The sequence below is a fragment of the Tenrec ecaudatus genome, chromosome 16, assembly GCF_050624435.1.
Source record: "Tenrec ecaudatus isolate mTenEca1 chromosome 16, mTenEca1.hap1, whole genome shotgun sequence".
NCBI classification, from domain to species: Eukaryota; Metazoa; Chordata; class Mammalia; order Afrosoricida; family Tenrecidae; genus Tenrec; species Tenrec ecaudatus.
This window is the reverse complement of record NC_134545.1, coordinates 48,883,816-48,902,492: the sequence shown is the minus strand read 5'-3', so window position 1 is coordinate 48,902,492 and position 18,677 is coordinate 48,883,816. Positions and strand designations below refer to the sequence as shown.

Here is an 18,677-nt window from a genome sequence, read left to right as displayed (position 1 = left end):
TCTGGAGGCAAAACACAGCGGCCTCCAACAGAGGGAACCAACCAAATTTCGCTTTGTGTCTGTTCAACAGGGAAAGTCTAAGTGATCACAACTTGAATTTCAAAGCACGACCAAATGTTCTAGTTAGGACACTGCTCCGTTCCTTTAAAAGGACAAACAGGAGCATTTGGCAAGCTATAAATAGGAAGCATTTGGCCCGAGAGTCATCTAAGACTCATAGGCTGCTCCCTGTGAGCCAGGTGCCACACACACTACACAGGGGCACGCGCATGGAGGCAGCACGTCGTAGCAGCAGAGGCTGTCATTCCTAGTTCCACAAGCTGTGTGCACAAAGATCACACCACAAGGCCCCCCAAGCTACAGCAAGGACCCCTACTGCCTTCCTCGCTCTTTGTAAGCACAAAAATCTCACACGCAACCAATTCACATACTGTGAATGGAGTTCTTCCCCAAAGCAGTGGTTTGGGCTCTGGTTTCCCTGAGAAAACGCTTCCTAAGCTCCCCTGATGGCTCATGATACCTGGAACAGAGCCTAGCGTTAGGGCACCAAGCCGCCCCCCTAGGTGGGGGCAGAGAAATCTCTCTGGAAGCCTCCCCAGGCCCCTGGCAAGCTTCGGGCCCCCAGCACTCCTGAAAAGCACCCACCAAGCCACACAGCCTGGTTTTACAGCAAATGAGGAGGAAGGAGAGGTGGCTAACAGAATGAGTCTCTCTCGGAGAAGCAGGCAAAGAGCACACGTCTGTGCGAGATGCACAACAGGAGAGAAGCCACAAGGGGGCTGGGATCAAACTAGTCAGGTACTCTTCAAGTCTACAGGGGTGGGGAGGAGGGGTGGTGGTGGTGGTGGTGGTGGTGGTGTGTGTGTAAAACAAAATGCATGCGGCCTCCCAGGGCAAACAATCAGAGCAGGCATTCCACAGGGAAGTGGATCTGCTGCTGGGGCAATGGATCACCATAGTAACCAACAAGTTGCTAGGAAACTAAGAAAGTGGCTAACCCCAGGAACACCACCACCTGCGCAGATCCTGCCTAGAGATTTCTCAGAGGAATTCCTGCACATCCACCCCCATGAGCACGAGATAGATAATCCACAGCACTCAACAAAACTTCTCCATCAAACAGATGGTGTCACAAGCAATACGTTAATCTAGAGAAGGGGCCCTGGTGGTGTAGTGGCTACCTGTTGGGCTGCTAACCACACGGTTAGCAGTTTGAAGCCACCAGCTGCTCTGTAGGAGGGCGGGGCGCTCTGCTTCCGCAGGGCTGTGCAGCCTCAGAGATCCATAAGGGCAGCTCTATGCTGCCTCATGGTGAGGCTAGGAGTCTGAGTTTGGAGTTAGTTTATGGCAAGGAGCATTTGTCTCTTTACAGAATCCTGCCTTTAGAAAACATGCTATCCAGCAGAAATAGCCTGGATCTGGAGGAAGCAGAAATCCAAATACTCCCCTTTCAACGACATTACTGGCAAAGAAGCACTAAAGTTCTCCAGCTGACATGCAGGCGACCCACTGCCAACACACCGTGATTCAAGACAGGCTCTTTCCTCCCGCTTCTCTCCACTCCTGCCTATTTGCAATTTCTTCACAGGCCAGATGTGAACCCTATCTACACAGAAAGGGAACAGTGCGGAGCCTCAAGTGCGTAGCCTCGTCAATAAAGCTGAACTATCAGAAACATCAGAGATCATTTTAATCCATCTCACATTCTTTGTGCATGTGGTCAGGAGGGGCAATCCCTGGAGAAGGTCATGGTGCTTGGGGGAAGTAGCTAAATGCCACCCTCACTGTCACGAAGTCGATGTATAGGCAGCAGAGTGGAACATCCCCGTGGGTTTCCAAGACTGTGATCTGTAATTCTTTACTGGCATTGGAGTAGAAAGCTCATCTTTTCTCCATAGAGCAGCTGGTGGTTTCATCAAACTGCTGGCCTTGCAGCTAGCAGCCCAACATGTACCCCACTGGGCCCCTAGGGCTCCTTCTGGTAACTGAGAGGAGCAGTTACGCAGAGGAAGACTCACCAAGCTGGACTGGCACAGGCTACCCAACGACGGGCGGGGGGGTGGGGGGGGGCCTTGGGCGCACTCGTGCATAGGTGGCTACAAGTCAGCACCAACTGGACAGCAACAGGCAACCACCACCACCCCCGGTTACCACAAAGTGGATGGTTTGCACCCGCCCAACAGCTCTGGAGAAAGCCCTAGAAGGCAGGTCTCCTGTCCTGACGGGTCACTGAGTGGCATGACTCGTCAGCAGCGAAGCAGGCAGCGGTCATTGGCAGGCTGGAGCTTCCGGTACACCCAGACGTGCCTCCAAGGAAAGGCCTGTTGACCCGTGTCTGAGCATGCCGCCACTGAAAACCCTTCGCCGCTGGCGCAGGGAGTGGGGGCTCCCGAGTGGGGATTTACTCAGGGGCAGCTGGTTCGGCCTAAGTGTTTGTTAAATGACGCCTGTGACTCCTGCCAGTCAGCTGACCCGGCGCCGCTCCAACTGGTCCCGAGAGCCCCGAGGGCCCCGAGACAGACGCCTCGTCTTGGGTTCAGTATATCGACTATGACAGCAGTCATGATGTCAAAGCTGAGCTCTCATGGTGGGAGGCGCGGCGTGTCTGTCGCACTCACGCGCACAGCGGCATTTCTGAAGTCCACCTGTGACCTCCCCAGACGGGACACGGAAGCCAGCTGTTGGACTGCATATGTGAACAAGCTGAGGGCAGGGTTGCTTCTCATCAGAAACGTATCACTCGTGTTCCCAGGGAATGGGTTTCGTCCTGATTTTCAATCTACAATTCAGTAAATATCAATACAGACACAGCTCACATCAACGACTGCTCTTTGGTGTCCTCAATAACTTTTGAGAGTACATGGGGCCCCGGAGAACCACTGACTCAGCAACTGGAGCGATAAACCGTGGGAAGCCAAAGTGGAGGAAAACTTCCTCAAACTGCAGCTGGTTCTCTTTGCATAATCACTGTAAATCAGAGCGCCTAAGCCGTGGGAGTCTCCCCACCCCACACCTGACAGGTCTGGGGCCACGCCAACCAGAGCAAACATTACAAAGGCCACACTCCAAGTCACTTCTGACTTGTCTATCTAAAAACAAACAAACAAACATAAAGCTTCTCAAAATGCACTTCAGTGAGTGAAAGTGTACTTAGCCATGATGTATGCACTTTACCCATGGAGGTAAACCCCATTCCCACCGAGCTTTCCCAAATACCGACCAGGACTGCCCAGAGCAGACGCTGCTCTGCCCGTAACCCACACCATCCTTCACTGGCACTGGGCATCTACTGTGGGCCCCGTGCTGGTCCACAGGCTGCACACACGCATCGTCCGAGGGGGCTTCAAACACCGTGCGGCATCTTTCAACTGTTTCTCCAGGAACTTTTGGACATCCCCTCACACACCATGAGCCCAGTTGACACTGAGATTAAACTACAGGTTCCCCGCTTACTTGACCTACTGTTCCATTTTCAGGAGGAAAAAAAGTTATTCAGTGCCCTTAACAATTAAACCTTTTGTTCTATAGCTCGCGATCCAGGAATGGACTGTTAGGTGTCTGCTTTCGCAGTCGCTTGTCCATCGGTCCTTGCGTCCCCTCCCCCCAACCATCCCAGTGCCCTGCAGGGGTCAGCACCGCCCGTATGGAGTGGGCCCTGGCTGCCCGCCGGAGCTCCCTCTCCCCTCCTCACTCTGGGCTGCTGCCCAGCATCCGGGTCATTTGCTGCTCGGAGCCTTTGCACATACACTTAGTAGTCTATCTGGAGCAGCCGCCAAGAGATTGTTCTCGTGGGGGTAAGAGAAGCCACCGTCTTAGTCTTAGTACGAACACAAGTGGAGGGTGGCCTTAACAAGGTTCGTTTCCTCACAATACAGGAGGCCGGAGGCTCTGGGAGGAGACCCAGTGCTTGCTGTTGGCTGCCATGGAGTGTACCCCAACTCCTGGAGGCTCTCTGGGTGGCTAGCAGGCCTGGGAGTCCCAGGCTTGTCAACTGCTCTTTCTGTAACTCTGAAGGGAAGGGCGCTAGGTTAGGACACCGAGCACTGGTATGACCTCATTCATAAGAAGGACTGTATGTTTCCAAGCAGGGACACATAGGGGCTAAGATCCCCACACGTATGAGGTAGGATCACAATCCATTAACAGGCCAACAGAACGTTCCGATAGAATTCCCCTCAATCTCTCGCGGAAAGTTTCCTCTTATTCAGAAAGGTCACTGGACTTCATCTCGCTTTTTCGGAGGCACAGGGCTCCAGCGATAACTGACACACCCACACAATGCAATGCTCAGCAGCTACTCCTGAACACAGTAAACAGGATTGGATCTGGAAAGAGAAAAATCCGTTTAACAGCCACATAAAGTTTGCAGTTTTAGTTAAGTCTTTGTACAAAGAAATCTGACCTCTTATATTTCCCAAAGCCATTGTTTCAATGCTATTAGCCAACCAAATGTATGATGACAGCAATATATTATTTCTGTATCGTAACAGTATATTCATTCATGAGTTATACCTACATCTAGCATTCTATATTGATTATTTGGTTAAAGTAAAGGACAGGTATTTTATTCAATATAATACGTTCTTTTAAAAAGAACGTATTATATTTAATACATGTGATATATTTAATACACGTGTTGACAAATGCACCCAGGTGTCCACAAAAGCTAATGAAGGATAAACAAGAACTCTGTACTACCTGTAAAGTCTGTAAATCTAAAATCATTTCAAAATCCTACGAAGTTAAAAGCAAAATGAAACCAATAATGAGTGGCGATACCAGGAGGGGAAGGGCAGGGAGGAAGGGGAAACCAATCACAAGGATCTGCATATAACCCCTACATGGGGAATGCCCAAGAGAAAAGTGGGCGAAGGGAGACATTGGACAGTGTAAGATATGACAAATAATAGTAATTTATAAATTATCAAGGGTTCGTGGGGGGAAGGGGAGGAAGAGAGGAAAACATGAGGAGCTGATAGCAAGGGCTCAAGTAGAAAGCAAATGTTTTGAGAATGATGATGGCAGCAAATGAACAAATGTGCTTGATACAATGGATGGATGTATAGATGTGATAAGAGTTGTATGAGCCCCCAATAAGATGGCTTATCTATATTAGCATGGAATGATCTCTGAGCAATAAGAAAGGAGGACACGTCTCCTTTCCGACACTACTTCCATGAGACTGGCACAGCATAAAGGCTTGGAGGGCATCGGCGACACTGAGCGTGGGCAGCAGCCATAGAAGGAACAGACCAGAGAACGCCAAGGCACTGAAGTCGTTTTGGAGAATACTTGAGCAACTCTAGTGTCAAGCTGACAACACACAAACCCCACAGCTCAGCCCTGGGTAAAGCCTCTAGAGCAGCAGTTCTCAACCTGTGGGTCGAGACCCCTTTGGGGGGGGGGCAAACGACCCTTTCACAGGGGTCACCCCACTCATAGCAAAACGAGTGATGAAGTAGCAACGAAACTTATTTTATGGCTGGGAGTCACCACATGAACTGGTGGCGGCATCAGGAAGGTTGAGAACCACTGCTCTTAGAGAAACGCTGTCCATCTACACAAGGAGGCACAAGCAAGGAGATCTACAACAGCCTGTCACAGGGAAATAAGAACAAAAGACTGAACAGGATGCAAACGTCTACCAAGAGTGGAAGGGAATGCCACCCACAGAAAGGGACCCCAGCCGTGTGGCCGGGGCTAAGAAAAGTCGATGATGGGCGCCCACCAGCTGGTTTGCAGGGACAGAGACCTGGTCAGGACCACAGCCTTGCAAACTCTGTGTCAGGTCCAGTCTTCCCTGAGTAGGGACTCCGCTCAGCACCCAGCATGCTGTATGCAGATGAATGAAACAGAACCGCCTGTGTCAACACATATGAACCTCAATGGCAAGGTCAAAGGAACTCAAGAATTAGTACAGTTATTTGTAAACTGTTTAAAATCTGCAGAGCACGACTATCCTATCAAGACCCCCTGGGAAACAAATGCTCAGTAAACAACTAGCCCAGAAACGTGGTTACTAACTCTTAAGGGAGGTGGGTTGTTAGGGTCCATTTCTGAACCCAGGTGCTGTATCCACAGGTTTCCATTAACTATCCTTCCTGGCGTGGTGGTTATGATTTCGGTTGTGATCCTCAGGTCTGCCATGGGAGAAAGACAGGGCTTTCTACTCCCAGAAGAGGGAGTTCTACCCTGGCCTACCGGGTGGCCATGCGTCGGCATCCACTCAGGGCTGGGGGAGGGAGCTGGATGTCCACAGGGCAGGGGCCCCGTAAAAGCTGGGCTGCTGAAGGTGAACAAGCGGCCATCTAGCTCAGAAGCAAAAAAAGCCCACATGGAAGAAGCACACCAGCCAGTGCGATCACGAGGTGCCAAAGGGACCAGGTATAAGGCATCATGCAAAAAAAAAAAGATATATGTATGTGTGTGTGTGTGTGTGTATACCATATTGAATGAAGGGAGAAGTGCTGAGTGGAGACCCAAGGCCCAAGTGTCGGCCACTGGAGATCCCCTCATAGAGGGGTTTAGGAGAGGAGATGGGTCAGTCAGGGTGAAAGGTAGTAACAATGAAGAACACAGTTTTCCCCCAGATCCTGGATGCTTCCTATCCCCAACTACCATGATCCGAATTCTACCTTGCAAGACTGGATAGGGCAGAGGTTGTACACTGGTGCATATGGGAGTTGGAGGCACAGGGAATCCAGGGTGGATGATACCTTCAGGACCAAGGGTGTGAGGGGCGATGCTGGGAGAGTGGAGGGTGAGTGGGTTGGAAAGGGGGAACTGATTACAAGGATCCACATGTGACCTCCTCCCTGGTAGATGGACGGCAGAGAAGGGGGGAAGGGAGACTCTGGATAGGGCAAGATATGACAAAATAACAATCTGTGGATTATCAAGGGCTCATGAGGGAGGGGGGAGCGGCGGGGAGGGAGGGGAAAAAAAAAAGAGGACCTGACGCAAAGGGCTTAAGTGGAGAGCAAATGCTTTGAGAATGATTGGGGCAGGGAATGTGCAGATGTGCTTTATACAATTGATGTATGCATATGTATGGATTGTGATGAGTTGTATGAGCCCCTAATAAAATGTTTTAAAAAAAAAAGCTGGGCTGCTAGGCACATTGCGCAGTTGGAAGCCACCATAGGCTCCCTCCTGGAGAAAGGGCACTTCCTACTCCCGTGCAGTGTCTGGGAAACGCCTATCGGCAGGTCCACACCGTCCTACAGAGTGGCTGAGTGGGCCTCGGCTCAGCGACCGTGAGACGAAGGGTGAGGGAAGAGCAGTCGGTGGAACATACTGTGAGGGAGCCGTGAGTCACGCTGAGTCGGAGTCAAACCGATGGCAGTCAGCAAGTGCACTCAAAAGAAAAAGGGAACAGAAAACGCGCCCACCCATGTGTGGGAGTTGTTGCTGGAAGGTTCTCGGGAAGCTGGGGAAGGCCTGCAGGCCAGGAGGAGGAGCCATCCCCGTATGGTCCGCACAGTGCTGTGCTGGTGGAACTGGTTTACTTCAAGTAGCTATTAACTAGCTCATCTGCTCGTGGTGGGGAAACCTGCCTGCAGGATGTGAGGAGACTTGAACCAGGTCCCCAGGACGGCGGCAGCTTCTTAGCAGAGTGGCAAGGTTGCCAGGAACCTGCCCCGATCTGCTGGCAGGACTGACCTGGTGCCTAAACCCAACTGCCAGGAGGATGAACTCTCAACTCCCTCCAGCCTGTTTGGCCCAGTAATTACTGGGTCCAGCATATATATTGCGTCAACTGCATTTGTTCATTAACCTTAGAGATAAAGATGGCCAGGGGAAGTCACAAAAATCAAGGGCAAAGAAGGGTCACTGTGCTGGCTGGCCAAGAACATGGACAAACACTGTTTTTATTAGTGACGTGGCCGTAAAACAGGGACCTTTCACACAGTGACGCTTTTTATCAGAAGCTCCTGGAGACACAGTATTAGACCCATTTCACAGATGAGGAAGCACGGGGCTTAGAAAACAAGTTACTTTAACAAGGAAATGGGCCAGGCTCACCGAGCAAGTGAGAGATGTGGAACAGAGGTAAACCTTAATCCCACAGGCCCATCTCGGTGCCAACGTAAAAGCCAAGCTGCTTACCTGATCACTGTGTTTGTGTACGGTTGTTTAACTCATCTGCTTGTATTTCAGAGGGCACACAGGACAGTGTCACCAGTTTTGAGTACAGAGGGGATTTTCTAGACCCTCCTTCCCGGAGGCAGAGCCAAACAGAAGACACCAAGCTTGAGAATCTAGAGTCCTGGATGGAGGGCAGCTTCACACAGCGCGGCCTTCAGAATCTCCCAGCCCTCACTCAGGAGCTGCCCCAGTTAACACCCTTCCTCTCCCCCTTCCGCTCCGGCCCCAGCCTGGCCACTCCAGTTTCACACACCAAGGTCTCCCTTCCTTCCCCGGACACAGAAAGCGCTGTGCCTCTCGATCCAACACCCAGGGCAGGCTCAACCTGTTAAATGCAATTAAAAACAAACCCCAACCCACGGCCATCGAGTAGTCTTCAACTCACAGAGACAAGCACTAGCCAAATTACTGGCTGGCTGATACAAATAAACCCTTCAGGATATCAACTCACCTTTTATTGCACAGAATAAAAGTGTTTTGCTAATGATAACCACTGATTTATCCAAAATTCCTGGCAGGTAGGATCTGCTGCTATGACCACTACAAGATCACAGAAACCTTTATTAAACAAAAGTATCAACTGATGAAGCCATTGCTTCCTGCCATTTTCTCCAGCTACTTAAATATTCACTCGAGAAAGCCAGAGGCGGTGCTTCATTTCACCCTTCCCTAAAAGAATTCTACACTCTGATCTACATCTCTCCACAAAGCAGCAGCAGTCTGGGCATAATCAAGGCAGGGCAGGGGAGTCTGAAGCGCAGGATTCTGCTGTGGGGCGGATGGGGTAAGACTTCCCAATGAAATCCTCTACTGCTACCCTTACAAAAGGAGCAGGAGGCATAAATAAGTCCCTGAACACAACTTTCTGGTCTTTTTCTCACCAATGCAGCTTTCAAGTTTCCGAAACCTTCATCCAGCTCTGTGGCCAACCTATGTCCTTCCAGAAAATCTTATCCAAAAAGAAAATCTTATCCAAATCACCTCCTTGGAATCCCAAAAGGCAGTTGTCATAACCTTGAGCTGAACCTTGAACTCAACTGGCCCAGCAAATCCCCTCAGAAATCAGTTTTTGATTGGACCTTTTGGGGGGAAGCCACGCTCCCCATTAACACATTATATACTGTGTTTACAATTTATAAATTATCAAGGGTTCGTGAGGGAGAGGGGAGGGGAGGGAGGGAGGAGAAAAAATGAGCTGATACCAAGGGTTCAAGTAGAAAACAAATGTTTAGAGAATGACATGGCAACTAGTGTACAAATGTGCTTGACACGATGGATGGATGTCTGGATTGTGATAAGAGCTGCATGAGCCCCAATAAAATGATTTTTAAAAACAAAATAAAATAATCAGACTAATGTGTTACTGAGAGGGTTTGTCCGCAGTGAAAACCCATGCAGGTAGGAACTGGAACACTACTGGCCACCTCTTTAACTCACCCTCATTAAATAGGGGTAGACAAACAAACCATCAACCTTGTGTGCATTCGAAGCCCCCCTGGCTCTGGGCAGCAGGGCAAGCACCAGTCAGCTGGTTAACACTCCACGAGAGGCGCAGCCAAGGCAGCTAAGCTTCAGGGAGCACTAGGCCACAAGCCAGGTGCTCACACCATTCATTCCATGCACACACACACACACACACAGCAAACATCACAAAGGCACAAGTTAGCACTGTGGTGTCCTTCGGGGCACGTGAGACAGACAATGTGTGACATCAAAGGGGACTTCTGGGTTCGGGTAACCCTCAACGCCTTGGCCAGGGGCTGGTTACTTAGATGAGCACTGCCATCATCCGCTGAGCTGCACATTTAAAACCTGCCTGGTTTCCTCCGAGGAAATCAAAAGCCATTGAGTTTTTGTTAAAAAAATCAATAGGCCCATGTGAGCTGAGCAAGCACTGTCTGGCGTCTGGCTTCCCTGCTAAACAGCCTGTGATTTGGAAAGGCTACCTCTGGGGGCCTCGGTGTCTTCAATCTTTAAAGGAGAAGAATTCTCACTTTACCAGCATTTCACAATCTTTCCGAGCAGAGAAAGGGAAGGGATGCCTGGGAAAGACAGTAAAGTCCAGTAGCCCTGGCAGTGTATCAGGCACACATTGGCTGCTAACTGCAAGGTCAGCAGTTCAAAACCATCAGCCTGTCAAGTTAGTCTCAGAAACTCAGAGGGACAGTTCTACCCTCTGTCCTACAGGATCGGCATCAAGTTGATGACAACGAGCTCGGTTTCTGGATTTCTCCCCTTACAACGAGCTTTCTTAAATAACCTCTGTTAGAGTGGCACTGTCTCAGAAGCAGTCGCACTGCGCACCTGAAGGTCGGTGGTTCAGTTATAGCCTCTGAAACCTACACAGGGCTGCTGAGAATCCCAACCAAGGGGAAGGCAGGAGGCTTGGGGTGTTTGTGATTTGGGTATGCTAGTAATACGCCTCTATACCATGTTGCAATACATGAAATTCTGTTGTCATTTGCTTATGTGCAATGCTATGATTTACTGCCATCGAGAACCAAAGGCAGCAATTACAAAAGCCTGAAAAACAAAGAGGTGTTCGACTGACTTATGGCAGAAAAGAGGTATTTGACTTACACAGCAGAACCGAGCTAAAGCCATCAGAACAGAGCCTTACCCTGAGCCGGCGACCGCGTGTAACTGAAAGACTGAAAGAGCACGGCTCTTACCACCAGGACAGACATCCCTACAACACCAACAGCACAGAGGTGCTGGCACATATAGAAGGAAGGTCAAATTGAACCAGCAAACTCCTACAGCGTGCCGGGTGCAGACTCTGACTGCAGTGTCTCCCACCTTCATTAGCAGACACCAAGGTAATTAGGAATCTTCACATTTATGCTACCAAAGCGCCACCAGGCAAGTGAGAATTCATTCATTCATAATCAGCAAGTAATCACCATCCTACGGGATCCCAAAGGCCAAATGTTAACATTAGGCCATTCCAAGAGGGCTTCGAAAAGTTCGTGGAAAAAATAGAATTAAAAGAAAATGGAATTTTCCCATGAATATTTTGGAAGTGCCCGTGTATAATGGTCTCCCATGGACTCAGGTGTCCAGGCTAGAGGTCGCCGGTTTAATGAATACTCTGGCTGATAGCCAGACATGGACTGCACATTTCCAAAGAAACCATCCAGTCCTGTTTTTGAGCGATTCGAAACTCCAAGAGTCTTGTAAGGAGTGACTTACTGCCGGCATAAACTAAAACTGTAAAAAAAGAAAAGAAAAAACATGCTGAATCATAAAGGGAAATTCACAGATATGTTTGTTTACTACACAAACCTTGAAATAACAAGCAGCTGCCACCCCAGGCAGGCAAAAATTAATTTTCTCCGGACGTGTGAAGCCAAAAAACATCTTTCTTTCCAAGCAGAGCACCTTTCACGATCTGCAAGTAAAACCAGGCTCACCGTTCAGTCCGAGAAGGTCAAGCCATTCCGGGTGGGGCGGGGAGGGGGTGTCACTGACTGAGAAAACATTCCTTAAACGTATTTCATGTCCTAACTAGCTCCTGCTTAGTTCTTTGGTTTTTTCCTACCACCTGACATCCATTTTCTGCTCCTGCTTATTAAAACACGGGTAGCTGCACCACAGAAGTGGACCTCTGACCCACATATAGCTAACTAGGAAACTCCAAACTGGGCATTGAGAATTAGAGGGTGGGGAATTAGGATGGATCGGGCTTTATTACAGACCTATTGTCTCAAAACACCCACCCTTGGGATCCTCGCCTCAGAGAAATTAAAAATATGACTCCACAGCTATCCAACTCTGCAATGTCCGTAGCCAAGCAACCTCGCTCCTTTGGCATTAGGAGGACGAGATGAGACCAGGGGTGGACCAGAAAGGGCCCCGGTGCATGAAAGCGCTCAGCCAGGAGGTCAGAGGCACCTCTAACTGCTCCTCTCCAAAGGATCGGATTTTACAGCCCTCAGTAGGTCGGAGGCACTGGGTGCACACGCCGTTTCTGTCTTCCCGCGAGGAAGGGCGACGAGGAAATGGCTGTTCAGGACGGTTTAAAGGCGATGAACCGGGGACTCTACTGCAAAACAGTCAGGACCCCAACACCTGTATGCCCTTCCCGATGAAGGGCTGGGAGCAGCTAATACAGAACAGGAGATGATGACGACGTGCTTCCCGCAACTAAAATACCCGTAATAGCTAGGGCAGCCGGTCAAGAGTCCATGACCGTCCGCCCAGGGCCCAGGCCGCCTGGGTCACGCGCTTCCTGCTGCAAACAAAGCCGCAGGAGGGGTCACCCCAACAGCCGCAGGGGCAGCCTGCGCGGAGGCCGCGGGCGGCCCAGGAACGCAGGCACCACCCGGGACCGTGAGCGGGGCCACTTTCCGGGCCTGGCCGGCCGCGGCCGCTCGCCCCCACCTCAGGTAGGGAGTGGCCAGCCGGCCAGCTCCCGCAGCCCCCCGACCCAGCCCCCCGCGAGCAGGGGCCGGCGCGCGCGCCTGCGCACTGCCGCCGCTCGCGAACCTGGGCTGGCGAGACCGCCTGAAGGGGGAGGCCCGGCAGCGTGCGCCCCGAGGCGGGGACCCCGTTCCCGCTTCCCCAAGCTGGGGGACCCCGGGCTTACCCACGCCCAGGAGGCTGGCCAGAACCACGAGCGCGTACATGGCGCTAACCGAATCCGCAGTCTGCAATGCAGAACGTCAGCTGACCCTCCGCCGATATAAGCCTGCCCACCCAAAGCGGCTCACTGCGCAGGCGCAAGCTCCGCCCAGGCTGGCCCCGCCCGGCTCCTCCCCCAGCCTGACTCAGCACCGCGCAGCGCGCCTGCGCGAAGGGGCGGTGCGGACCCGGGAAAGGGGCGGTGCCGCCCCCGGGAAAGGGGCGGGACAAGGGAAGGACGCGCACAGGGGTGGTGAGCAGCAACGCTAAGACAGGTTAGGAATCAAAGAGGTTGAATATCTTTTAAACCTCGCGTCTTTCCTGTGATGTGCTGTTCCCCATTACCGGTATCATTTTACACAAGCGAATCAAGGTTCCAAAAGGACGATGACGTCCAAGTTGGGAGCTTCAAACCCACCAGGTGGCTGGGGATAAAGCTGCGGCAGCCTGCTCCCGTGGGATTTACCCACGCACTTCCCGCAGTGAAAACTGCCTCCGAGGGTTCAAACCCACCAGCTGGCACACACTGTCTCCTAAATCGTATTTTTACTGCGGTCAGCGTGTGCACTATTTTCCCCCTGAACGTTCTACACACACACGCCCTTCCCTCATAAACAGCATTTTCCAGTATCATTTACAGCCTCCCCCTGGGCGTCTATGATGATTTGTCCAACCTTTCTGTGGGGGAACGGGGTGAGGAGTAAAATGTGGCGAGGACAGGACGTGACTCAGCTATTGGAGAAGGAAGGCAGGATGGGAAATTTAAATTTGAGAATTTGGATTCAAATTCTGAAGCTGCTCAGAATTTGGCCAAAGCGCCCAGTTCAAGCCCACTGATCACCCCAAGGTGTGGGATACAAAAGGCTTCCCAAGCTTTGTCTCCCCCAAAGAAATGCCAAACATTAGAGGCTGTTTGCCAGCACATGGTGTGAGGTCAGATGCTTAGAGGTATTCTCCCTGAAGGCATTCAGGCTGCTGTCTGGTCCACTGTAGGTGGGACTTACACCCTACTGATAAGGATAGTAACTGTTTCCATGGAGAGCCAGAGAACAGGTCAAACCTGCTCAGTGACAGGCTGCTGCCATCCTGAATGTAGGACCCGACCATCTTGTCACATGTGTACCCCAATCCCTCCCCTTCCTATTCCGTGTATGCCCCTAGATCGTCCCCCTCTCATTACTGTATTATATATAGTACTACCCTTTCCTGTGACGTGTATTTACCTATAATTAGGGGCTTGCACACCCCCAAAGATATATAAGCCCTGGTTGGTAATAAAGAGCTCTCTCTCTCCTTCCTCCATCCCCTGTTCCCACTCCCCTTGTCCTCCTTCCCCTCCCTCTCTCTCCTGCCCTGTACCACCAAGAGGAGCTAGAACACTGGTTCTCAACCTTCCTAATGCCGGGACCCTTTCATACAGTTCCTCAGGTTGTGGTGACCTCCCAACCATAAAATTATTTTTGTTGCTACTTTATAACTGTAATTTTGCTACTGTTATGAATCGGGTGACCCCTGTGAAAGGGTCGTTCTACCCCCAAAGGGGGCTGGACCCACAGGTTGAGAACCACTGACCTAGAACCTTCCATTCTGTTCCTATGGGGAGACTGCAGCCCAGAGAAGTAGGAGAATTTGTCCACCATCACACGTGAGATTGAGATAGAACCTGGCCTGGACCCACCCAGGTCTCTTGACCTGGGAGAGAGAAACCCAGCCTCCCCCAGCACCCACAATCTGCAATCCTCACCCACAGAGAGAACTGGAGGCTTTCAGTTCTCTACACTGTGGCTCTTACTTCCCCTGTGGAGCCAGGTGGGGAAGTGTGCACCACAGAGGGGGTGCCCCTGGGTCAGCAGCCTGTCAAAAGGACAAGATTATGTCTAAGCCAAATACTTCATGTGCAACCACCGCCGCCACCACGCCCCCACCCAGATGAAGAGAGCACAGCTGCACCCTCTGCAAGCATCCCAGAGCAGGAGCATGTGCAGACCACGCCCACAACCGGCTCTGAGGCAAAACCTCCTCCCCCAGCTCCTTGCCAATGGAGAAAGCAGAGTTTTGAATTCTACACAAGGCTACATGATTCCAAGCCAAAAGGAAGCTTACAGACCTTCAGGTAGTATCCAGAAAATCAAGTTTCAGGTGTCCTCCACTTCCTTTTAAGGATTGACTTGTGGCCCCCCCTCCCCCCAAATATGTGTCAGCTTGGCGAGACCATGATTTTCAGTAATATGTAATCATCCTCTATTTTTGTTAGCGATGTTATGATGCCTCCTAACTCTTTCCTCTATTTCCTTTGACTTTCCTCTTGTCCCACTATCATGTTCAGCCTTCATTTGGGTTTCAGTAATTCCTCTAGGTTACATTACCCTTGGTCACACCCCATCAGGCCTGCCACTCCCCCCTCACTACCATTTTGGGTCCCATGTTGTTCCCTTGTCCCTGTGTTTGTTAACACCACTTCCTTACCCTCCTCCCCCTCCCCCACCCAGAACTGTCTGTCCCATTGTTTTTCCTCCAGATAAGTGAGGATTTTTTACAGAATGTTTTTACCTCAATAATTACAGCAGGAATTAAGAAAACACAATGTGTTATTTGTTGTGAAATTCTATCAGCCGAATCTATGAAGCCGAACAAACTAAAACACCATTTTGATAGGAAGCATCCAAGCTTTGCCTGCAAAAATCCCAACTATTTTAGAAGCAAAACTGATCAAAAAAGCCAGACTTGACACTGGTGGCAAGTGCCACAAACAAAACGTAGCAGCTGTTGAAGCTTCATATTTGGTGGCACTCAGAATCACCAGAGCTATGAAACCTCACTCCATTGCTGAGGATTTACTGTTGCCAGTGGCCAAAGACATTATTTGAGTTATGATCTGATACGAATTTGTTACGAAATTGAGTGCAATTTCCTTACCTAACGACACTGTCCGCAGAGGAATAGATGACATGTCTGCTGATATTCTTGATAAGGAAATCTAAGAAATTAAATATGCTCCACTTCCAATATTTAGCATCCAGCTTGATGAATCTACAGACGTTGCAAACTGTTCCACATCATGTTGCTGGTTTACGTGAGGTATATTAATCATGGTGATTTTAAAGATGAGTTTCTTTTTTTTGCAAACCTCTTGAACGACAACTACTGCACGTGATGTATTTGACACGGTTCATTTCTGAAATAGCATAAGATCTCTTGGGGAAAGGTTTGTGGTGTTTGCACAGATGGTGCTCCAGCTATGCTGTGATGTCGACCTGGATTTCAACGTTTGGTACTGAATGAGTCACCCAAAGTCATTGGAACTCACTATGATTCATCAGAAAACATTAACAACGAAAATGCTGCCACAAGAGTTACAAGAAGTCATTAAAAGCATAAGTTCTGTCATTTTGTAAAGGCAGTCCACTGTTCTCACAAAACCATGCAACGAGTTGGATGCACCAAATAATGCTCTGCTATTTCACCCTGAAGTGAGATGGTTGTCAAGAGAAAACGTTTTAAAACGTGTTTTTGAGCTTCGTGATGTTTTTTAATCAGCAAGCAAGACCACAGTTCAAAGCACTTTTCATCGATAAAAGTGAACTGCAGAAAATAGCTTACTTGTTGCCATCTTTGCCATCTTGAATGAGTTACATTTATCACTGCAAGGACCAGATGCAGCATGCCTCGATTTGCCTGAGAAGATCCAATCATTACAAATGAAACTTCAGCTTTGGCACACACGCACAAAAAATGGATGAAAAATGAAACTTATATGTTGCCTACCTCATCTGCTTTCTTTGAGGAACATGACATTGAACCAGACAAAAGGATTACGATGATCATTTCTGTGAAAGAACACTTGCACGTGCTTGCAGATAAAATTTCATTGTACTTTCCAAATCTACCTGACACCCCATTTGCACTTGCCAGAAGCTCATTCACAGTCAAAGTTGAAGATATTCCTGAGACGGCACAAGAGGAGTTCATTGAACTTATGAACAGCAATGCAACGAGAACTGGTTTCTCTACAATGCCAGTTACAAAATTCTGGATCAAGTGTTTGCAGTCATATCCTGTCTGTCTGAGACTGTGTTGCGCCTTCTTCCATTTCCAATAGCGTATCTTTGTGAAACAGGGTTTTCCCGCTTGTTGGTTATCAAGTCTAAATGCAGAAGTAGACTTGTTGTGGAAGATGATCTTCATTGTGCGCTTGCAAAGACTTCCCTGGAAATTTCTGATCTGGTGAGAAAGAAGCTATCTCAACCTTCCCACTGATGGTTGGCTTTTCACTCATAGTGTTGCATAATGTAGCAATGTAGTTTACTGTTGTTATAATAGGACTGTTACCCATGCTACACCATGCTTCAAGACAAAATTTCATTTATTTGTCATTAGAAATAAATATTTCACAATATAGAATTACATATTGTTTTTGTGATTGATCACTATGCTTTAATTATGTTCGATTTGTAACAATGAAAATACATCCTACATATTAGATATTTACACGATGATTCATAACAGTTGCAAAATTATAATCATAAAGTAGCAACAAAAATAATTTTATGGTTGGGGGTCATCACTACATGAGGAACTGAATTAAAGGGTCTCGGAATTGGGAAGGTTGAGAACCACTGACCTAGAGCCAACATTGAGAGCCTTTATCTAGGGCCTGAAGCCTGAATTTGGACCTTTTATCTCCCAAATAAAATGTGTTCCTTAAAGCCATCTGAGGTGTGGTGTTTCTGTCATCAAAACAAAATCAAAATCCACTGGAATTGAGTCGATCCTGACTCATGGTGACCCTGTTGAGCTTCTCCCTGGGGCTTCTGAGATGAAATCTTGATGGGAGCAGAGGCCTCGTCTTCCACAGCTGCACCACCTCCCTGAGCGACCCAGTCTCCTCCCCAGAGCGATGCCTCAATGTGTATGAGATGAACTTTAAAAACAAAACACAACTTTATCGTGAATTAGGTGAGGGCTTGCAGAGAAGATCATCAGCTTCACATTCAATAATTCATGCACATTTTATTTCCACACATCCACTGCCATCCCCTCACTGTCCCAGGTCCTCCCTGGACTCCTGTCCCCGTTCCTCCCCCTTCCCTCACCCTCTGTACTCGGTCCTTGGCTAAACGCTGCCCTTTTGATCTCAAACGATTGCTCATTCCAACACCAGGGTGAATTCTGTTCCAGAGCCGAGGATGACTAACGGCCATCACGCTAGGGTTCCAGGAGTCTTCATCGACTAGTAAGCGTGGTCTCTTGGATGGTGTCCGGCTGTTTCACATTGTCTCCTACTTGATCCAGCACCTTCTAAGGTGTTTTGGTTTTTTTCCTCAGAGCAATTGGCAGTGCTAGCCGGGCACCATCTAGTTTTCTGGTTCCAGGCTTGTAGAGGCTGATGCTTGTGTGACCTCTGAGCTCATTGGACTAATCATTGCCATATGTCTTTTGATTTTCATGACTATTCTTTCTTCTGAGTGGGGAGAGGCCAGTATTTGCCCCTTAGATGGCTGCTCGCACCGTTTTAGGAACACCCCCCCATCCCCACCCACGGTAACCACCAAAGTAGCATGTAGAACATTATCATTGTGAACTGGTATCCCCTGAGACTTGCTGGTCCTGAGCCCCGGGCCCAGTGACTCATTTCTTCAAGGTGCTTGGCGGTATCTATGGAGTATTCATAACTTTGTTCCTTGTATGCTCTGCTACATTCATGGATATATTTGAAGCAGAAGTAAATGCACATCTTCTTACATCCTCTGTCAAATCTACATGTATTTGTGGGCAAACCCCGACTCTTCCTCCCATACCGTCATACCTGTTTAGCCTCCGAGTCTGTGTCCCCAAGCATCCGTGGATAGACTGCTGCTGTTGCAGAGTTGTGTATGTGACACAGCTGCATACATAACATACTGTAG

The 18,677-nt window shown here is 49.3% G+C and overlaps 1 protein-coding gene across 1 annotated transcript in view; it reads right to left on the bottom strand.

The window, feature by feature from the left end:
- Positions 1–12,893, bottom strand: part of PSAP (prosaposin) — a 33,867-nt gene extending 20,974 nt beyond the window's left edge. The window contains exon 1 of the mRNA XM_075534813.1: positions 12,737–12,893. Within this exon, the coding sequence (XP_075390928.1) occupies positions 12,737–12,776 (40 nt within the window). The 5' untranslated portion in view covers positions 12,777–12,893. The remainder of the gene's footprint in view (positions 1–12,736) is intronic.
- Between the last annotated feature and the right edge of the window lie 5,784 nt (positions 12,894–18,677).